Below are 17,206 nucleotides of genomic sequence, written 5' to 3' on the forward strand. Positions count from 1 at the left end.
CTGAAATAACAATGGCTGCATTGTCCACACTCTGTACTATTGCTCTAAACCTGGTCTACATTCGTATTGCATATAACAAAGAAAGTGGTCATCTTATGAGACATGAAGTATTCAATAAGAAGAAATGAAAAATGCTAAGCTTGCACTCTGTACTGAAAGAGAAACAAATTGTACTGTGGTGTATTTTAGAAAGAAGGTAAACTTACCCTCCAGAAGTACTTTCTGTTGGCATTCTTTGGAACATTGTCTTTGGTATAAATTTGTCCAATGAAAGGGCCAAATCGAGTTCTTTGTGGGATGTACTCTTTGCTGAAAACTCCAATTACCTGAAAGAAGAGAAAGCCATTCATTGAACATTCTTCTTCTGACCTCTCTGTGGGTATTAATTCTAAACAAATCATCAGATATGTAGAAAACAAACAGTTATAGTATAAAAGACTACTAATAAAATAACTGCATTGTAAAACTTTCTGAGCAACCCTCAGATTGACCAAATTAGTGTAATGTCTCATTAAAAAGTACACTTATTTTATTTATTTTTTTTATAATGTAAAGCTGAACACAGTTATAAACTGGTTACTGGAATGGAGTTTAATATTCCAAGCAGTAGGTAGAGCAACATTGTCAAAGCCCCAGTCATCATGTCAGCATATTTTGTTTTCCAATGTTTAATATTGGTATGCACATGACGTTCATCCTTTCTATACAAATTCATTTTCATGCTTTTGATTACAGGAGGCATTAAGCTTTTATCATGTCTTCATTATCTAGTACTGGGGATGGTTTTACACATCAAGAATTGATGAAAGTTAATCAGTAGCTTAGCCTAGTTACCTTGTGGGAGTCTCTCCAGACAGCCTCATCTGTTCAGGACGTCCCCCACGTAGGGTCATCCAAAGAGCACTTTGGTCAAATGAGGGTAGCTGTCCCTTTGCCCTTGAACATATCCCATCCTACTACTAACACATCCTTTTACAAAACCCATGCAGAGGAACTAAGTATTTGGTGAAATTGTAAAATATTTGTATAATTAAACCCTAAGGTTTAACAAGTTATGATATTCTTTATCAGGACTGATATCATTATTACAGCTATACTTTCAGGACACCACTTTCAAAGTGCTTGGTGCCTCACTTTTGAGTCTAATTTAAAAAATACAAGATAACAACGTTACAAATAACTAAATGATTAATTCACACATATGCATATCTCTGGAAAAGAGAGTACATGTGGGTAATAAAAATGCACTTAGCATTGAAAATTAAAGGCAAGACCCATCAACATGCAACATGTCGCGCACTTTTTTATGTTATCGACGTACATTTTTTATGTCAAGTGTGGCATAGATGAGTTGTTAATCAAACTTAACTACTGACAAATAAACAAACATGATGTAACAGTTCCGTAAGTTTTAAATTTCTGAACAAGTGAAATAACGCCTTGAACATGGGAAAGGTGCTATATAAATAAAATGTGTTACTATTATTATTATTGTAGTGAAAAGCCAAGCAAAATGACACCTTTTATTGGCTAACTAAAAAGATTACAATATGCAATTATTGTTTATTTTTTATTTTTTATAATAATAATATTTATTATTATTAGTTAGCCAATAAAAGGTGTCATTTTGCTTGACTTTTCACTACATTCATAATGGCTGACATGGTACAACACCCTAGTACTGTTATTATTATTAAAATGTATATAAAGTGTAAGAAAATGATATGTCAAGATTAGCATGACAAAATTGGAGCACACCCTAGAGGTATCTAGCAGTAAGCCAAAGTGTTCTGTTCTCTTACACTTTATGGAGAGTGTTATCCCTATCAATAATCAAATATATAAAGTACACAAACTTGCTTGTACAAATAATGGGCGGTCTTGTACATTTCTATTGCTATATTATATTTGTAAATCTAGGCAAATTTTTCAGCCCGTCTTCATTGAAAGTTTCTATATAAGGATAAACTAATATGGATTGACTGGATTTGCTTTCAGGATCTGAGCATTAACCACCTAAAAAAATATGCAAGCTACCAAAATAAAAACTGAAAATTGAGTATAGCCTTTCAAAAGATTCAAATTTACTATGACTTTTATTTACGTCTTCATTTCCATACATAACTTATTTCATAAATTTAATCCATCCATCCATTTTCCAACCCGCTGAATCCGAACACAGGGTCACGGGGGTCTGCTGGAGCCAATCCCAGCCAACACAGGGCACAAGGCAGGAACCAATCCCGGGCAGTGTGCCAACCCACCGCAGATAAGTTTAATCTACAAATAAAATTATTAAAAAATTGCAACAAAATCATGCAAGAAACATCTTATAAAATTCTCTGCATGCCATATGCAAGCATACTGTAGTTAACAAGGAATTAGAACATTAGAACATTAGAACACTCTAGACGAGAACAGGCCATTCAGCCCAACAAAGCTCGCCAGTACTATCCACTTATTTCTTCCAAGAAAACATCCAAGTCGAGTCGAGTATAAGCAAAGAATTGTCATGCTTTGCTTATATTGATCAAACCAAAACAGCTCTGTAAACTCTGTGTTTAACATACAGTAAGTGTGTGTGTTCTTGTAATAAATATTGTATGGTTATGCATTTTGCTGTTGTGCATTATTGTTCTAGATTTTTTCATGTGCTTTGAAGCTGCATTTTGTCAACAGTGATATGCAAAAAATAAAAAACTAAATTGAAACTTAATTGCTTTGAAGGAGAACACACTTTGTGGAAATTCACACATGACATCAACATTCTAATGGAGATGTTTGTATTGAAGTTATTAGCATCATGCAACAATGGGTAAAACATTTTTAAAATGGCAGGAAAGGCACTAAAGAGAAGCCTGTAATGGCCACTTGCATATTGCCTGTCCTATGAGTTACAAAGAAAAAATGAATACAGAGAGATCAACACACGACTATCGGTGGAATAGCAGGTGAGACTGTAAAAAGCACCATGAGGTTCAGTTGTTTACAGACCAAAATTTTACTGCAGTGGTAAAAATAAACTTGTAGAGGAGTAAACAAAGGTTTGCTGACTTGTTTGACATGCAGTAATTTCTTTTATCTTTATTATATAGTACAATTAATGTGTACATTACATTTCATACACCCCTCAAACATAGGTAAACATTTATCATTCATTTTCCAAAGCTGCCTATTCTATTATAGAGTGCTTTGAGGAGAGAGTAACAAAAAAAGTGCTATATAAATGTAAAAAATTTATATTATTATTATAGTGTCACAGGATTTTAGAGCCTTCTCCAGCGGCATCAGACACATAGCGAGACCCAACCTCAGGTTGCAACAGCTGTCTATGGCATGGCATACTAACACACACATCCATACTCACTCATGCCTGACCTATGTTGAAAATCTAAGCAACCTAATACACATACAGTATCTTTGGGTTTGCGAGGAAAACCTGCCAGAAAAGGGGGCCTCAGTTGCCTTGAAAGCTTGCACAAAGTAATCTGTTCAGTTAGCCAATAAAAGATGTTATTCTGCTTGACGTCTCATTGTATCCATAATGGCTAACATGGTAGAACCTCCTACTACTACAGACATATAGGTGCTCAAAAACAAATATCACAAAAAGAAGGCTTGTAATCAGTTGCTTAACATTAGTTAATCAGTAATCTGTTCATAAGGAAGATAAATTCTGGTCTCTCCACTAAGGGATGGAGGCCTTCTTTGCCTTATCAACTCCCCTCCTCCCAAACTAAGACCGTGTTAGTTTATTAGTAGCCTTTTGGCTTATAAATGTCAATATCTTGTAGGGTCAGAAAATCAAAGCAGCCATTAAAAGGGACTGACTGACAGGTAAGGAGGGCCTTCTTTGCACCATTCTTCACTCCTGCTGTATGCCTCCCTGGTGTTGGAAATACCTCTTGGTTTTTACCATTAGCACTGAATGCAACAAAATTTTAGATGACAGTGATCCAAAAATGAATAAACATTATTGATAAGGAAGGCATGTGTGCAGTGTTCATTTACATTACTTTTTATCTTATAGCAGTTCTGTAGAGACATTAAAAAAGCAAACAAAATAATGAGCACAGAATGTAATAAAGTAGACTAAAACATGCCTTTGATTTTATATTTCCCTTTCTATTATTACCGTCATTTAATCTTCAATTAATTGGTCACCGTCACTGTATACAAACTTCTCTGCTGAAGTGTTTGACTAAAGTGAAACAGAAAGCTTTATTTAAGGCTTGCTAATTCTTGTAATAATTCCAATATGACAAATAAAATATTTGCTATTATTAATATTACTATAACAGGCTCATATCTTACAATAACAGTTGACAATTACAAATTCCCCAAAAATAAAACTTTTTATAAAATTTCATTCCATTGATTTATACATATACAGCACCTATGCCTATTTTTACAGCATCTAGTGAAGGTCTCAAGCCATTGATGGAAGAGTGCACAGTGTAATAGACGGCCAGGAGCTCTGCCCCGCCGGGATGTCGGCGCCTCTTTTCCCTGGGTACCCAGCCAGTCCTTGATCCCTGGGGGACAGCACTTCCGGGACACCAGGAAGTGCTGACAAACCAGGGATGGTTTATGTCCGGAGTGCTTCTGGGTACAAGGGCAGCACTTCCGCCACACTGGGGAGTGCTGCCGGAAGACGGTCATCAGGCACCTGGAGCACATCCAGTAGTGTATAAAAGGGGCTGCCTCCCTCCATTCAATGGCTGCAGTCGGGAAGAAGAGGATAGAGCTCCATGGAGAGGAGTGGAGGCGGTGAAGGACCTTGTAAAGGACAGAGAAGAAGGGTGATTGGTGCAGGGGCACTGTGTGCTGTGGACTTTCACTATAAATAAATGTGTGCTTTTCTAGACAAGGAGGTGTCTGTCTGTCTGTCTGTCTGTCTGTCTGTCTGTCTGTCTGTCTGTCTGTCTGTCTGTCTGTCTGTCTGTCTGTCTGTCTGTGTCCGGGGCTGGCTTCCACAACAGACAATAACTAGATGCACTTATTGACCTACTTCCTCTTTATGTCCCCATCCATCCATCCATCCATCCATTATTACACTAATCTCTTTCATCTCAGTCTCACAGGGGCAGTAGGTACGGAGACAGAACCCAACTCTGGACAGGGTGACAGTCCATCACAAAGGACACTCACTCATTCACCTACTCAGATCTACTCAATCTATCCATTCTCAAATCCCTTTAATATATTTCAGGGTTCTGGGGGGCCAATGGATCTAACATGCGTGTCTTTAGAATGTGTGAGCAACTGGAATACATGAGGAAACTTCAAATAGATTCTCGCCAACCAACAAACTAAATAAGTGTCTGTATAAGGGTCCCTTTAAAGTCTAATTACAAATTGAAAAACATTTTAATGGTGTAACTTTGATGTTTAAATTTAAGGGGAGCACTGTCAGCAAAATTTGCTATAGTGCTGGAATCATCCATATTATTTCTTATCTGTATAACCGTGGATCTCACTTTTAATATTTGTGATAAAATGAGGTAGAGTCATAGTTTTTTCACTGTCTTCCAGTTTAAAGATTTTTATCAAGAAATTGAGCATGACTCAGTTTCCTTTTGTGTTTGTGCTTTGTGTGCCATTTATTGACTGATTTCCAAAGACGACAGTTGTTTCAAAGTTAAACTAAATATCTTGTCAAGAAATGACTGAACATGTGGTTCACTCTTAAACAAGATGGACACCATGACATCATACACATGCATGAGCAAGTACAACAAATCTTTGTAACACATGGCATCATGGTAACCAAAATGATATAGTTAAGTTGTAGTGCAAATGGAGGATAAATAATACATAAAAGCAATAATTGTTAAATCATGACAGGAGCCTAACTATAGTACTGTATGCTTTTTTAAACAAAGTATTTTATTTTGGAGGACAAACGAAGATCTTTCAAAAAGTGTAGGGAGTGCATCCACCAAATTCTCCCTGGAACCTAAGCTTCCTGCTTGTGTATTTCTTATATGTAGACCGTAACTGTAAGTATAAGTGCTATACCCTACTGATCTCAGTGAGTGCAATCAAATGGAACTAACTCACTAAAGAGGAAGTCATACTGAAACTCACCAATTTAAAGAAGTATTGCTGACCCTTCTGTTGTTTGTCTTAAATTTTATTTTGTTTACAGGTTGTAACTTTCAAGAGAATGTGTGGCAAGACATCGTATCAAGCTTGTGATATTATTTTACTTTTTCATCCTTATAGTGGCTGCACCACAATTACTGCAGCAGATGCAAATGCATCCAGAACTTCAACTGGTACATTTGTGAATGTTATGTGATCCTTTTTTTACGTTGTTTCATTTACATTTCTAACTTTGTGAGTTATTCACTCTTGTGGTGAGAGCTGTGTATTGTCATGTGAAAATCAATTGCATATGTACAGTTGATGTTTAGTAAAAGCATCTTGTGGCAGCGTAAGATGTCAACAAGTGCTGTAACAAGTGAACACTTGGAAAATGTGTAGTTTTATCAACTATTTATCATATCTAGACATTTTTTCTCTGAACCTGCTACATATGTTACAGAATGTTAGGTGTCTCTATATTAGCAATATTTGGCATAACAGATGAATTAACTCCAGATGACACATCGGTCCATCACAGTACTCAACTAACATAACATTTCAAACCTGTTTAACCCTGGAATGGACACCAGTCCATCATAAGACACATTCATGCAAAGTGACATGCTTACACTTATATTTGGACTAATTAGGAGTCATCAGTTTTCCTGACTTGCACATCTTTAGGGATGCAGGAGGAAACCAGAGTACCTAGAAGGAACCTACACACATACAGGGAGAACATATCAACTCCACAACAAGCATGATTTGGATTCAAGACACTGAATTGAAGAAGCCATAGCACTTGGGAATGGACCTCCGAATGCAAGTGATTTGAGGTGGCACCACTGTGACTCTAACACCACTTCACTTGAGCCAATTTCCCTGAAACTATACAGTATTTGTTGCTCAATGAGTGTCTATTTCAACCATCGTCATTAAATGCCAGTATATCAAAAGATGAAGACCCTGGGCAAGTAACTTCAAATCAGAATTTTTGGTGAAGTAGAAAAATTAACATAAAATAGGCATGGTTTGGATTATTGCTTTTAGGACAGGTTACAGTTCCCTGAAAATCTGTAACAGCAAATGGACATTTAAAGGAAGAAAGTATTTTTGGATGTTTGAACAAGACTGCAGTGTTGAAATGAAAGAGCCATTTTTGTGGGATGGATATCTTTTTTATGGTGTTTTAACAAATATTACTAGGTAAACAGTACATTGTATGGTTTCTTTTTAAAAGACATTACGCTTGATCGGTTTTGTTTACTTTTCTTTGCATTCCAGCATGAACCTATAAAATAACCCCACCCTGAAAGTGAACTGCGTAGACATTCATCCATTACCCATCTCAGGGTTATGGGGACTGAACCCTCAAAGCCTCCAGACGTCTGCCTTCAATTCCCAGTCTGTTCACTGTCTTTGTGGAATCTGCACATTGCCTCCATGGCTACATGGATTTTCTCAGACATTAACCGGACATGGGCTGTCAATCCGTCACAGCAGCACTCATTTACATGGGGCCAGTTTATAAACACACCCTCAAACCTGCTTAATCAAAATGGGGTTGCTACATCTTGAGCCTATCCAAGCAGATGTTAGTACAAGGCAGGAAACAACCCCAGACAGGCTGGCAGGCCATTCCAGGGCCCACACATGCACACATTCACAATTTCACAACACAAACACACACACACAGACATATTTGAGCTGGAGGAAGAATATTTTAGTGTCCTGGGTTCAATACTCCTGCTAACATTGGAAGAAGGTGCAAACTCTGTATAGAAAGGCCTAAGGGAGTATGAACCAGCTGCCCTGCTGCCTCAAAGCGTAAGGTGAAGGGGGCATCTGCCCAGAACCCTGTGCTTTTTGAAGCACTGAGCCAGCAACTAACTTCACGAATCCACAAACATCTAAACACATACATAACAATATAAATACATACATGTTTAAATATTTTAATAAAGAGACACACAAAACTCTTATTTTTAACCACAATGAACCCTAAAAGGAGTAGAATAGCCACTGAATTTATCAAAACTGGATGCACATCAGTCCAGCATTAACTTTGTCATGAGTTGTCAGTTGCAAACTAAAAGTTATTAAGGAATGTGACATAATTAAACTAGCTTGGGAAAAACTGCTGATGGAAAAATAATGAGCACAAGCAGAGCGAGGGAAAAATTATTACAAGGGGTGTGAGAAAAGAAAAAGGAATTGGATTAGGGAGGATACAAATGTGGCACTAAAGGATGTTTTGAAATTTTAATTGTAATAACCATAAGCGATGAAGAAAACAACATTGGGAGTGATCTCGATTACAGTAATGTTAGCGCTACACAGACCAATAAAGCTATCTTTTCATCATTTCAGTGCTTCTCCCTGCTCCCACCACTCCACACAAGATGTCTGCAACATTCGGCCCATGACAAAGACACCAATCCCACCTTGGGCCCTGTTCACCAGTTGAGATGATGGGCTTATTGACTGCTATGCCACATTGCTGCCCAAACATAACCTATTTAAGGTTAGATTATCTACATGAACATGAAGATCAACTAAGAACAATTTTTCTGCACAAGGAAATGCATGGACAATGGTGGTATGAATCACAGAGCACACTGCGCTGTACTTTCAAAATGTATCATGACTCAAAGAAAGCATGTGTTGCTCAGTTATGCAAGGAACAAAGGCTTCAGTGATAACAGCACTTTAAGCTTGTTGGTATCTGCCACGTCTTTACGACTTTGAGTCATGCTTTTACTATATTTAGAGTGCATTTATATTTTTGATCACTTGTACCCTGACAGAACTAAAGATCTTATAAAATGTCAGTTAAAACTGGTGACCCTTGGCAGGTTTTCAACAAATCAAAAATGGTGTCATGTTTTGGCTCGTTCATTCAATCCTCTAATAGTCTCTCTACATATAAAATCAACGACTGACTGTCTGTCTGTATGTCTGTCTGCTTTTCATGAGAAAACTACTTAACAGATTTAGGTCGGGATTTTTTCTATAATTTGCCTGAACATTCCGGTTGATTTTGTGACTTCTCTCATCTCGCTAAGAATCATAGTTTGCATGCAGGAGTGATATATCCGCGCTAATCTGAGACAGACGCTGCAGGCCGAGGGGAGGGGAGAAGCCTGATATCGGGAGTGGGGAGTTGGGGAGGGCCCTCTTCACTGCCCTTTTTCACTAATACATGGGCGAAGCCGCTGGGCACGGCTAGTTTAATATACAAACTATTTTAGAAAATATTTTTTTTGTTTCAAAGATGCCCTTTGATCACAAAAAGTGAAATCATATTACAAATTCATTAAATTACTTATTAATTTAATCACAAAAACAGCTGATTTTGCTTTTTTTAAACTAGGTTACTATGTGACAATTTGATTCACTTTTTCCAACTGAAATGTTTCAAAATCAGACTTGATAATGGAAAATATTGAAATATGTGTATTATGTTTTCATTACAGCTAAACAATGATAAAAGGTGTGTTTGCATCTTTGTATGCCTAATATGGAAAATTAAAGTAGTGTATCTGTTTTTCCACCTTATGAGATTAAATCATCAGTTTTTGTACTAGTTCCAAGACGCACTAAGGAAAAAATACAATCCCAAGATAAATAAGGTGAGGCCCTGGAGTGCGTAGAATTACGTGAACCTCATTTCAGCATGACCCTAAAGGCAAACAGCTTACGTTTCCAATAAGAGTGTAAGGCATAAACCTAATTACCAGTGCATAACATGCTTTTGGCAATAAAAAAGTGATTCATCAAAGTTGTAATTTCAACCACAGTAAGCAATAAATAATAAGTACGTAAGAAAAACAACACTCTGGAGACAAATCTGAAAACATACAGGATGTGCTATAACCTTTTTTGGATGAACATACAGTATCTACTGTTAGCTTTGTTAGCAACTTGTATTCTTGCATTTTAAATGTCAGGATTAGCAGTAAAGGGGTGTGTACCAAAACAGCTAATGGCAAACAAGTGTATAGTCTTAACTAATAATATATTTATAAATGTATTAAATGTCTATCTAAAACTGGCACCCTAAAAAGAGATGGTTTCTGCTTTGTGCCCAAAGCTGCCAGGATACACAGCTAAATTCAAATCTAAGTCAGTATGGTATTACAAAAGTAAAGGAGTGGCAATCAAAAGAGGATCATCCTTCAATATTATATTGTGTCTTTCTATAATGAACACCATCTGAAGGTGCTTTACAAGTATAGAGATATTGCACATTTGTTTAAATGTACTCTAACAACTGACCAACTCAGGAGCTCACTGTGGGTGAGTGAGACACTGGAAAGAACTAAAGACCATGACAGTTATTTTGGATGAGTACACGCTATTCTGTGAAACCCAGGTAGCATGCCAGTCCATATTCACCTGACTTTTATAAAATGTCACCATGTCATGACTGCAAAGTTCCCAGTGTATTCCTCTTGAGCCACTCAGCAACTCTTTCCATGTATCACAGCTTTTTATATGAAGAAAAACTCCCTAAATTTGGGCAAAATTTAACTAGACTACTGTACATTTAGGCCCCTGTTTTACTGTTGAAAAATTAATTTTACAGTAAAGCCATACTAAGTCACAATGTAGTTTTCAATGTCTCAATCATACCAGCTCTTAATCTGTGTTTGTGTTGATAACAGCATGTAACTCCTTCTATCTTCCTTCAGAGCTCATAACTTCACATTTCTGGAGTCAGTCAAGCACTTTATTCTAGACTTGCTGTGAATGGGCTAAACTAAGAGGATAAAGTCCACTACAGGCAATACTGCTTACTATAGCCTTAGGTTATGAGTACAACCCAATAACCTCAAATTTCTATAATATGACTAAGCATTGAGCTCTATGTTTTTCTTATGACCGATGTTTGTCATTTCCCCCACAGTGAATGAAAATAAGTAGAATGAGCAATGGGAAGCACTAATCTCAAAGGTTGCATTGGATCAATTAATGGAGTAGAGCTCATTTTTGTTATGAAAGATGTTTTGAAATTCACCCAAAAATTCTGTTGATAGATAGATAGATAGATAGATAGATAGATAGATAGATAGATAGATAGATAGATAGATAGATAGATAGATAGATAGATAGATAGATAGATAGATAGATAGATAGATAGATAGATAGATAGATAGATAGATACTTTATTAATCCCCAAGGGGAAATTCACATACTCCAGCAGCAGCATACTGATAAAAACACTATTAATTAAAGAGTGATAAAAACACAGTGCAAGTTAAAAAGTACAAGGTGGAGAGTGCGAGGCAGGTATAACAGACAGTAACATTGTATAATGTTACTGTTTAACCGGGGTGGAAGAGTCGCATAGTGTGGGGGAGGAACGATCTCCTCAGTCTGTCAGTAGAGCAGGACATTGACAGCAGTCTGTCGCTGAAGCTGCTCCTCTGTCTGGAGATGATACTGTTCGGTGGATACAGTGGATTCTCCATGATTGACAGGAGCCTGCTGAGCACCCGTCGCTCTGCCACGGATGTCAAACTGTCCAGCTCCGTGCCTACAATACAGTCTGCCTTTCTCACTATTTTGTCCAGGCGTAAGGCGTCCCTCTTCTTTATGCTGCCTCCCCAGCACACCACCTCGTAGAAGAGGGCACTCGCCACAACCGTTTGATAGAACATCTGCAGCATCTTATTGCAGATGTTGAAGGATACCAGCCTTCTAAGGAAGTATAGTCGGCTCTGTCCTCTCTTGCACAGAGCATCAGTATTGGCAGTCCAGTCCAGTTTATCACCCAGCTGCACTCCCAGGTATTTATAGGTCTGTACCCTCTGCACACAGTCACCACTGATAATCACGGGGTCCATGAGGGCCTCCTAAAATCCACCACCAGCTCTTTGGTTTTGCTGGTGTTCAGTTGTAGGTGGTTTGAGTCGCACCATTTAACAAAGTCCTTGATTAGGTTCCTATACTCCTCCTCCTGCCCACTACTGATGCAGCCCATGATAGCAGTGTCATCAGCGAACTTTTGCAAGTGGCAGGACTCTGTATTGGAAGTCTGATGTATATAGGCTGAACAGGACCGGAGAAAGTGCAGTCCCCTGCGGTGCTCCTGTGCTGCTGACCACAATGTCAGACCTGCAGTTCCCGAGACGCACATACTGAGGTCTGTCTGTCAGATAGTTCATGATCCATGCCACCAGGTATGAATCTACTCCCATCTCTGTTAGCTTGTCCCTAAGGAGCAGAGGTTGGATGGTGTTGAAGGCACTAGAGAAGTCCAGAAACATAATTCTTACTGCACCACTGTCTCTGTCCAATATCATAGGGATCAGTGTAGCATGTAGATGATGGCATCTTTATGAATTTTTAAAGGATGTAAATTTAAAAAGACGGACATCAAAAATACCATTACCAAAAACTAATTAATATCAGTATCTCAATTCTTGACAGCAGTAAATCTCCAGTACTAGGTTTTATTGAGCTTTGTTAGGAAGTAAACTTATTAAAAAATGAAGACAGGATTAATTAATGTGAAATAAAGAACTGTTTTCCTTTAAGAATTCATTTTTAATTAAAAAATAAGCATTTCAGTGTGGAAGGGATAAACTGTATAAATGAAATTAAATAAATACATTTTCTAAAGAGTTCTTCCTCTCGTTACAAGATAACGTCTGTTGTTCACAGATGTTTCTTCTTCTTCTTCTTTTGGCTGCTCCTGTTAGAGGTCATCACAGCAGATCATCTCCTCCTCTACTCTGCATCTTGCTCTGTTATACCCACCACCTTCATGTCCTCTCTCCCACATCCATAAATCTTCTCTTAGGCCTTCCTTAGCATCCTTTTCCCAATATACCTTGCATCTCTGCTCTGCTCATGTCCAAACCAATGACATCTCGCTTCTCTGACTTTATTTCCAAACCGTCCAACCTGAGCTGACCCTCTAATGGTCTTGTTTCTAATCCTGTCCATCCTTGCCACACCTAATGCAAATCTTAGCATTTTTAACTCTGCCATCTCCAGCTCTGTCTCCTGCTTTCTGGTCAGTGCCACCATCTCCAATCCATATAACATAGCTGGTCTCACTACCATCCTGTACACTTTCCCTTTCACTCTTTCTGGAACCTGTCTGTCACAAATTACTCCTGACCCTCTTCTTCACCCACTCCACCCTGTCTGCACTCTCCTCTTCACCTCTCTTCCACAATCCCCATTACTCTGTACCGTTGATCCCAAGTATTTAAACTCATCCACCTTCACCAACTCTACTCCTTGTATCCTCACCATACCACTGACCTCCCTCTCATTTACACACGTGTATTTTGTCTTGTTCCAACTGACCTTCATTCCTGTCCTCTCTAGAGCATATCTCCACCTCTCCATTGTCTCCTTGACCTGCTCCCTACTCTCGTTACAGATCACAATGTCATCAGCAAACATCATAGTCCACAGGGACACCTGTCTAATCTCGTCTGTCAACCTGTGCACTCTAGCATGATTTGTAGGTCATTTCATAATGGTGTGCCATGTAAACTGTGGCCTATAAAGTAAAATAGATTGAAATATTGAAGCATTCCTTCATAAATGTGACCCCAAGATGGAATGAACTTTCAAAGTTCCTGTAACTCATTTTAGATAGGAGATGAAAAGAATTTAAACAAGGACTGTAAAAGATTCTAACAGTGACACAACACATTTAGTTTGGGAAAATGTCAATTCTGAAGGAAACTTATTTTACTTAAGGAATTTACTTAGACGTAGACATATCCTTTCCTGCATCCTTATGTTCAGCTAGGTTCACATTTTAACTTCTATTAAAGAAGATTTAAAAATGCAATCTTTATTTTATAGGAACACTATCATAAGATTCTTTATAAAGCAAACATTAGTTAAATAGAAAGTAAATGAGATAATAAATAAACACTGCAGGCACCCCAAAAAGTTTTTATGTCAATTATCGGAGCAGTGGTCATTTGCTCTTGAAAACACTATACCACTTTAAAATAAATAAAAACAAAAATACTCATACAATTTAAATAATAAGGATGATTTGTGATTTTAAAGTATGTCAGTATTTTAAGCAAAAATGGAAGCAGTTTCTTTTGGCACAGTGCTGTGTAATTTTTCAAGTATTCGTCTTGTAAAACCATGTCAATCATCTTTTATTTTTGGCTGTTTTTTGTTCTCCTTCCTGGCCAAGTGATCCCACAGAGCTTCAGTTATTTTGACACTGGGGCCGCTCTAATGCCAATAGTGTTCTCATAATATTTACAGTGTTTTTTGGGTCATCATCATGCTAAAGGATGATGTTTTTCTTACCAATAACTTGTTTTCCTGAATGTACAGCATGGTAAATCAAAATCTTTTATATACAGTATGTGTTTATCGTGTGGCCCTAAATTGAATGAAGCAGTTTTACAGTTGGTGGATTCATTTAGTACAGAGGTTTGGAGACTCAGAGCCTATTCTGGCAGCCCCCTTGAGGGGGTGCAGGTTCTTTCAGAGCATACTGGCATATTTGGTCAATTTAAAGTTAACAGTCCGATGGACGTGTTTTTGGAATGCAGGAAAAGCCGTGATCTTTCACAGTTCACAAACATTGCTACTTTAATGCTAAGTATGTTATTAACAATAGTAAACCATTTAAAAATTCCCATTTATACATATATATTGGTTTTGTCCTTTTCAAAAAGTCTTATATGTCTGGCTATTACATATTTCCAGTTTCCTATTAATAAGTTGTCCTGGAATACGAAAATATTTAATGTAAAGAAGTGTTATAAATTAGAACTAAAAGAATATGTTATTTACATGTTGTTTAATGTTTATTTTTTTGTGTAAAATTTTATACTAGCAGAGAGTCTCAATATTATATATTTAGAACTATAAAATAAAAACCTTATTATCTCTATATTGAATAGAGATAAAAACGTTACTTTATTCTAAATATTGGATAAGGAAGTCTTTACTATTTAGAAGGCCACGTTTTATCACTCTTAGAGGTGTCAGTACAACAAGAATATACACCTGTGCAAAGCTGCACTGAGCATTTTAGAAGCAGAAACATTAAAGTAAGATGTGTGATCGGCAGCAGTAATCAGTCATGTACAGGAAAAAGAATAGGTGCCTACACATTGACTGGAGATACAGAGTTATATATGTGATAAATGACTTTTTATTGATGCACCTAAAGTGCATCCCAACTATTGGTGTTACTGTTTTACACAGGACAAAGAGGCCATTTAGAAAGCACCATCTCACAAACTCACAAACTGAGTTGGCATGAATTGGTTATAACTGAGCATTTTGGTTGTAAATTAGTGGTACATAAGACAGAATGCATTAAATTATTCAGGGCACAAACTACTTGGGGATAAAACCTACAGTCATAGCTGTTTTTCTCTAGGTGGCCAGAATACTTAATTATGGCAAAGTCCTAATTTTCATAGCATTTAAAATTGATCACAGTAGTTGTCCTAGCCTGCAATACCTTTTCCACATTATCTGGTGAGGAAGACAAAAGTTTCAAGGTAAGGAAGTTATACTCACTCATGGAACAGGAGAAGGGCAAAATGTTGCATGTTAATTAGCACATGCAACTAAGAATATCACTGTACTCTGTACACAAAACAATAATGACCCTGTAAGCATATAATTCTGTTATCATGGCAATTTTAAAATCGCTTATTTGTAATATATTGTTTACATACTTTATACGCTTACCTTAAAATCACACATAGTTTTTCAGGACTAAGCATTATAAATAAAATGTCATCTTTGAGAAGAAAGAAATTATGCACATAATTAGACAAATTATAAACATTTTTAAGTTGATAAAAATTTGTGCTAAGTGACAATAACCTTTTTTAAAAGTCATATTACTTCCGATAATAATTTACTTTCCTTAATAGCATAATTAGAAATATATTTATAGAGTAATAATAACTGATTCTTATAATGACTACCTAAAATTAAGTGTTACCAATACTGTTATGGATTTAAAACATAATTGTTCGGTTTCTTATATATGCAGCACAATACTAAGTTTGAGGAAAGGCAGAGTAATAATAAATTTAAAATGTCCAAATCTTCCCACCAAATCAGGTGCTGTAAAAATCTATTATTTATAAGTTGATTCCAATAGTGGGCTGTGAATATCTTTCTGATTGTCATTAGATAAGGCCATATGCTAGATGAGCCTGACATTTTCTGTCTTTCTTTTTTAATTTGCTATGCACATCTAGCTCTTTTACAATCATAAGGCTTAATCTACAAGCTTTAGCAAGCCACCCAAAAGCAGTGTGTCTGGGTCTGATTCACTGATAAGATCTTACCAGATATGTTTTTATAGTACTTCATACTGCATCAGTCATGTCTGCCTGTTCTACAGTGGATTTGTGGTCATTTTTATGTGGTTGAGACACTTCATTCCATTACAGTGAGATTTTTGAACACCAGTATCCATGAGTGCAAAATGTAGTTTTTCAGCTTTGTGACAATGTGGGTCAGGAAAACTTTACAATTCATAACTTAAAAGATTCAACCATCATCCTCTAATGCAAAAAAAACTGGGACTGGAAAAAGATCCCTTATTCAAATTCTTTGTGATCCATCATAGAGGGAGATCTGCATGCCAAGATGTGTTTTAAACATGTACTAGAAATGCTCCTTCTATAAAGTGAGATGAATAACTTGAGATGGTGTGGCAATGTAGTGAGGATATCCCAAGCACCATGTTTGAGACATGTTTCACTGGCAGAACACCCAAGTCATGCTGGAGGGATCATATCTCATGGCCGGTCTGGGGGCCAGTGGGAATTCTCCAGAAGAACCTAGAGGCTTCAGCATGAAGCCACTTTGACCCTAAACAGGTCAAGCAGTTGTAATGTGAACTGAAATTCACAATTTAAAAAGTTATGGTATTTGTATGTTATTTCATAATACAATTTTGCATGGCTTAACATTAATGAAGTACTTGGCTTTGAAAGACTAGATATTTCATTGTTCTATTTATAGTGTATTTGCTTTCTTATCTGCTACCACTATTTATAGTAAAAACTTTCAGTCGTTCCAAAGTATTTTAAAATGTATAGTTATGACAAACCATAAATGTTAACAATATAACGAATGGTGC

At 37.0% G+C, this 17,206-nt stretch overlaps 1 protein-coding gene across 1 annotated transcript in view; it reads right to left on the reverse strand.

Annotated features, from left to right (window-relative positions):
• Positions 1–17,206, reverse strand: part of prdm1b (PR domain containing 1b, with ZNF domain) — a 65,773-nt gene that overhangs the window by 32,611 nt on the left and 15,956 nt on the right. Inside the window, exon 3 of the mRNA XM_028818675.2 lies at positions 207–326. Coding sequence (XP_028674508.1) covers positions 207–326 — 120 coding nt within the window. The remainder of the gene's footprint in view (positions 1–206; positions 327–17,206) is intronic.

The sequence above is a fragment of the Erpetoichthys calabaricus genome, chromosome 14 (assembly GCF_900747795.2).
Source record: "Erpetoichthys calabaricus chromosome 14, fErpCal1.3, whole genome shotgun sequence".
Lineage (NCBI taxonomy): Eukaryota > Metazoa > Chordata > Cladistia > Polypteriformes > Polypteridae > Erpetoichthys > Erpetoichthys calabaricus.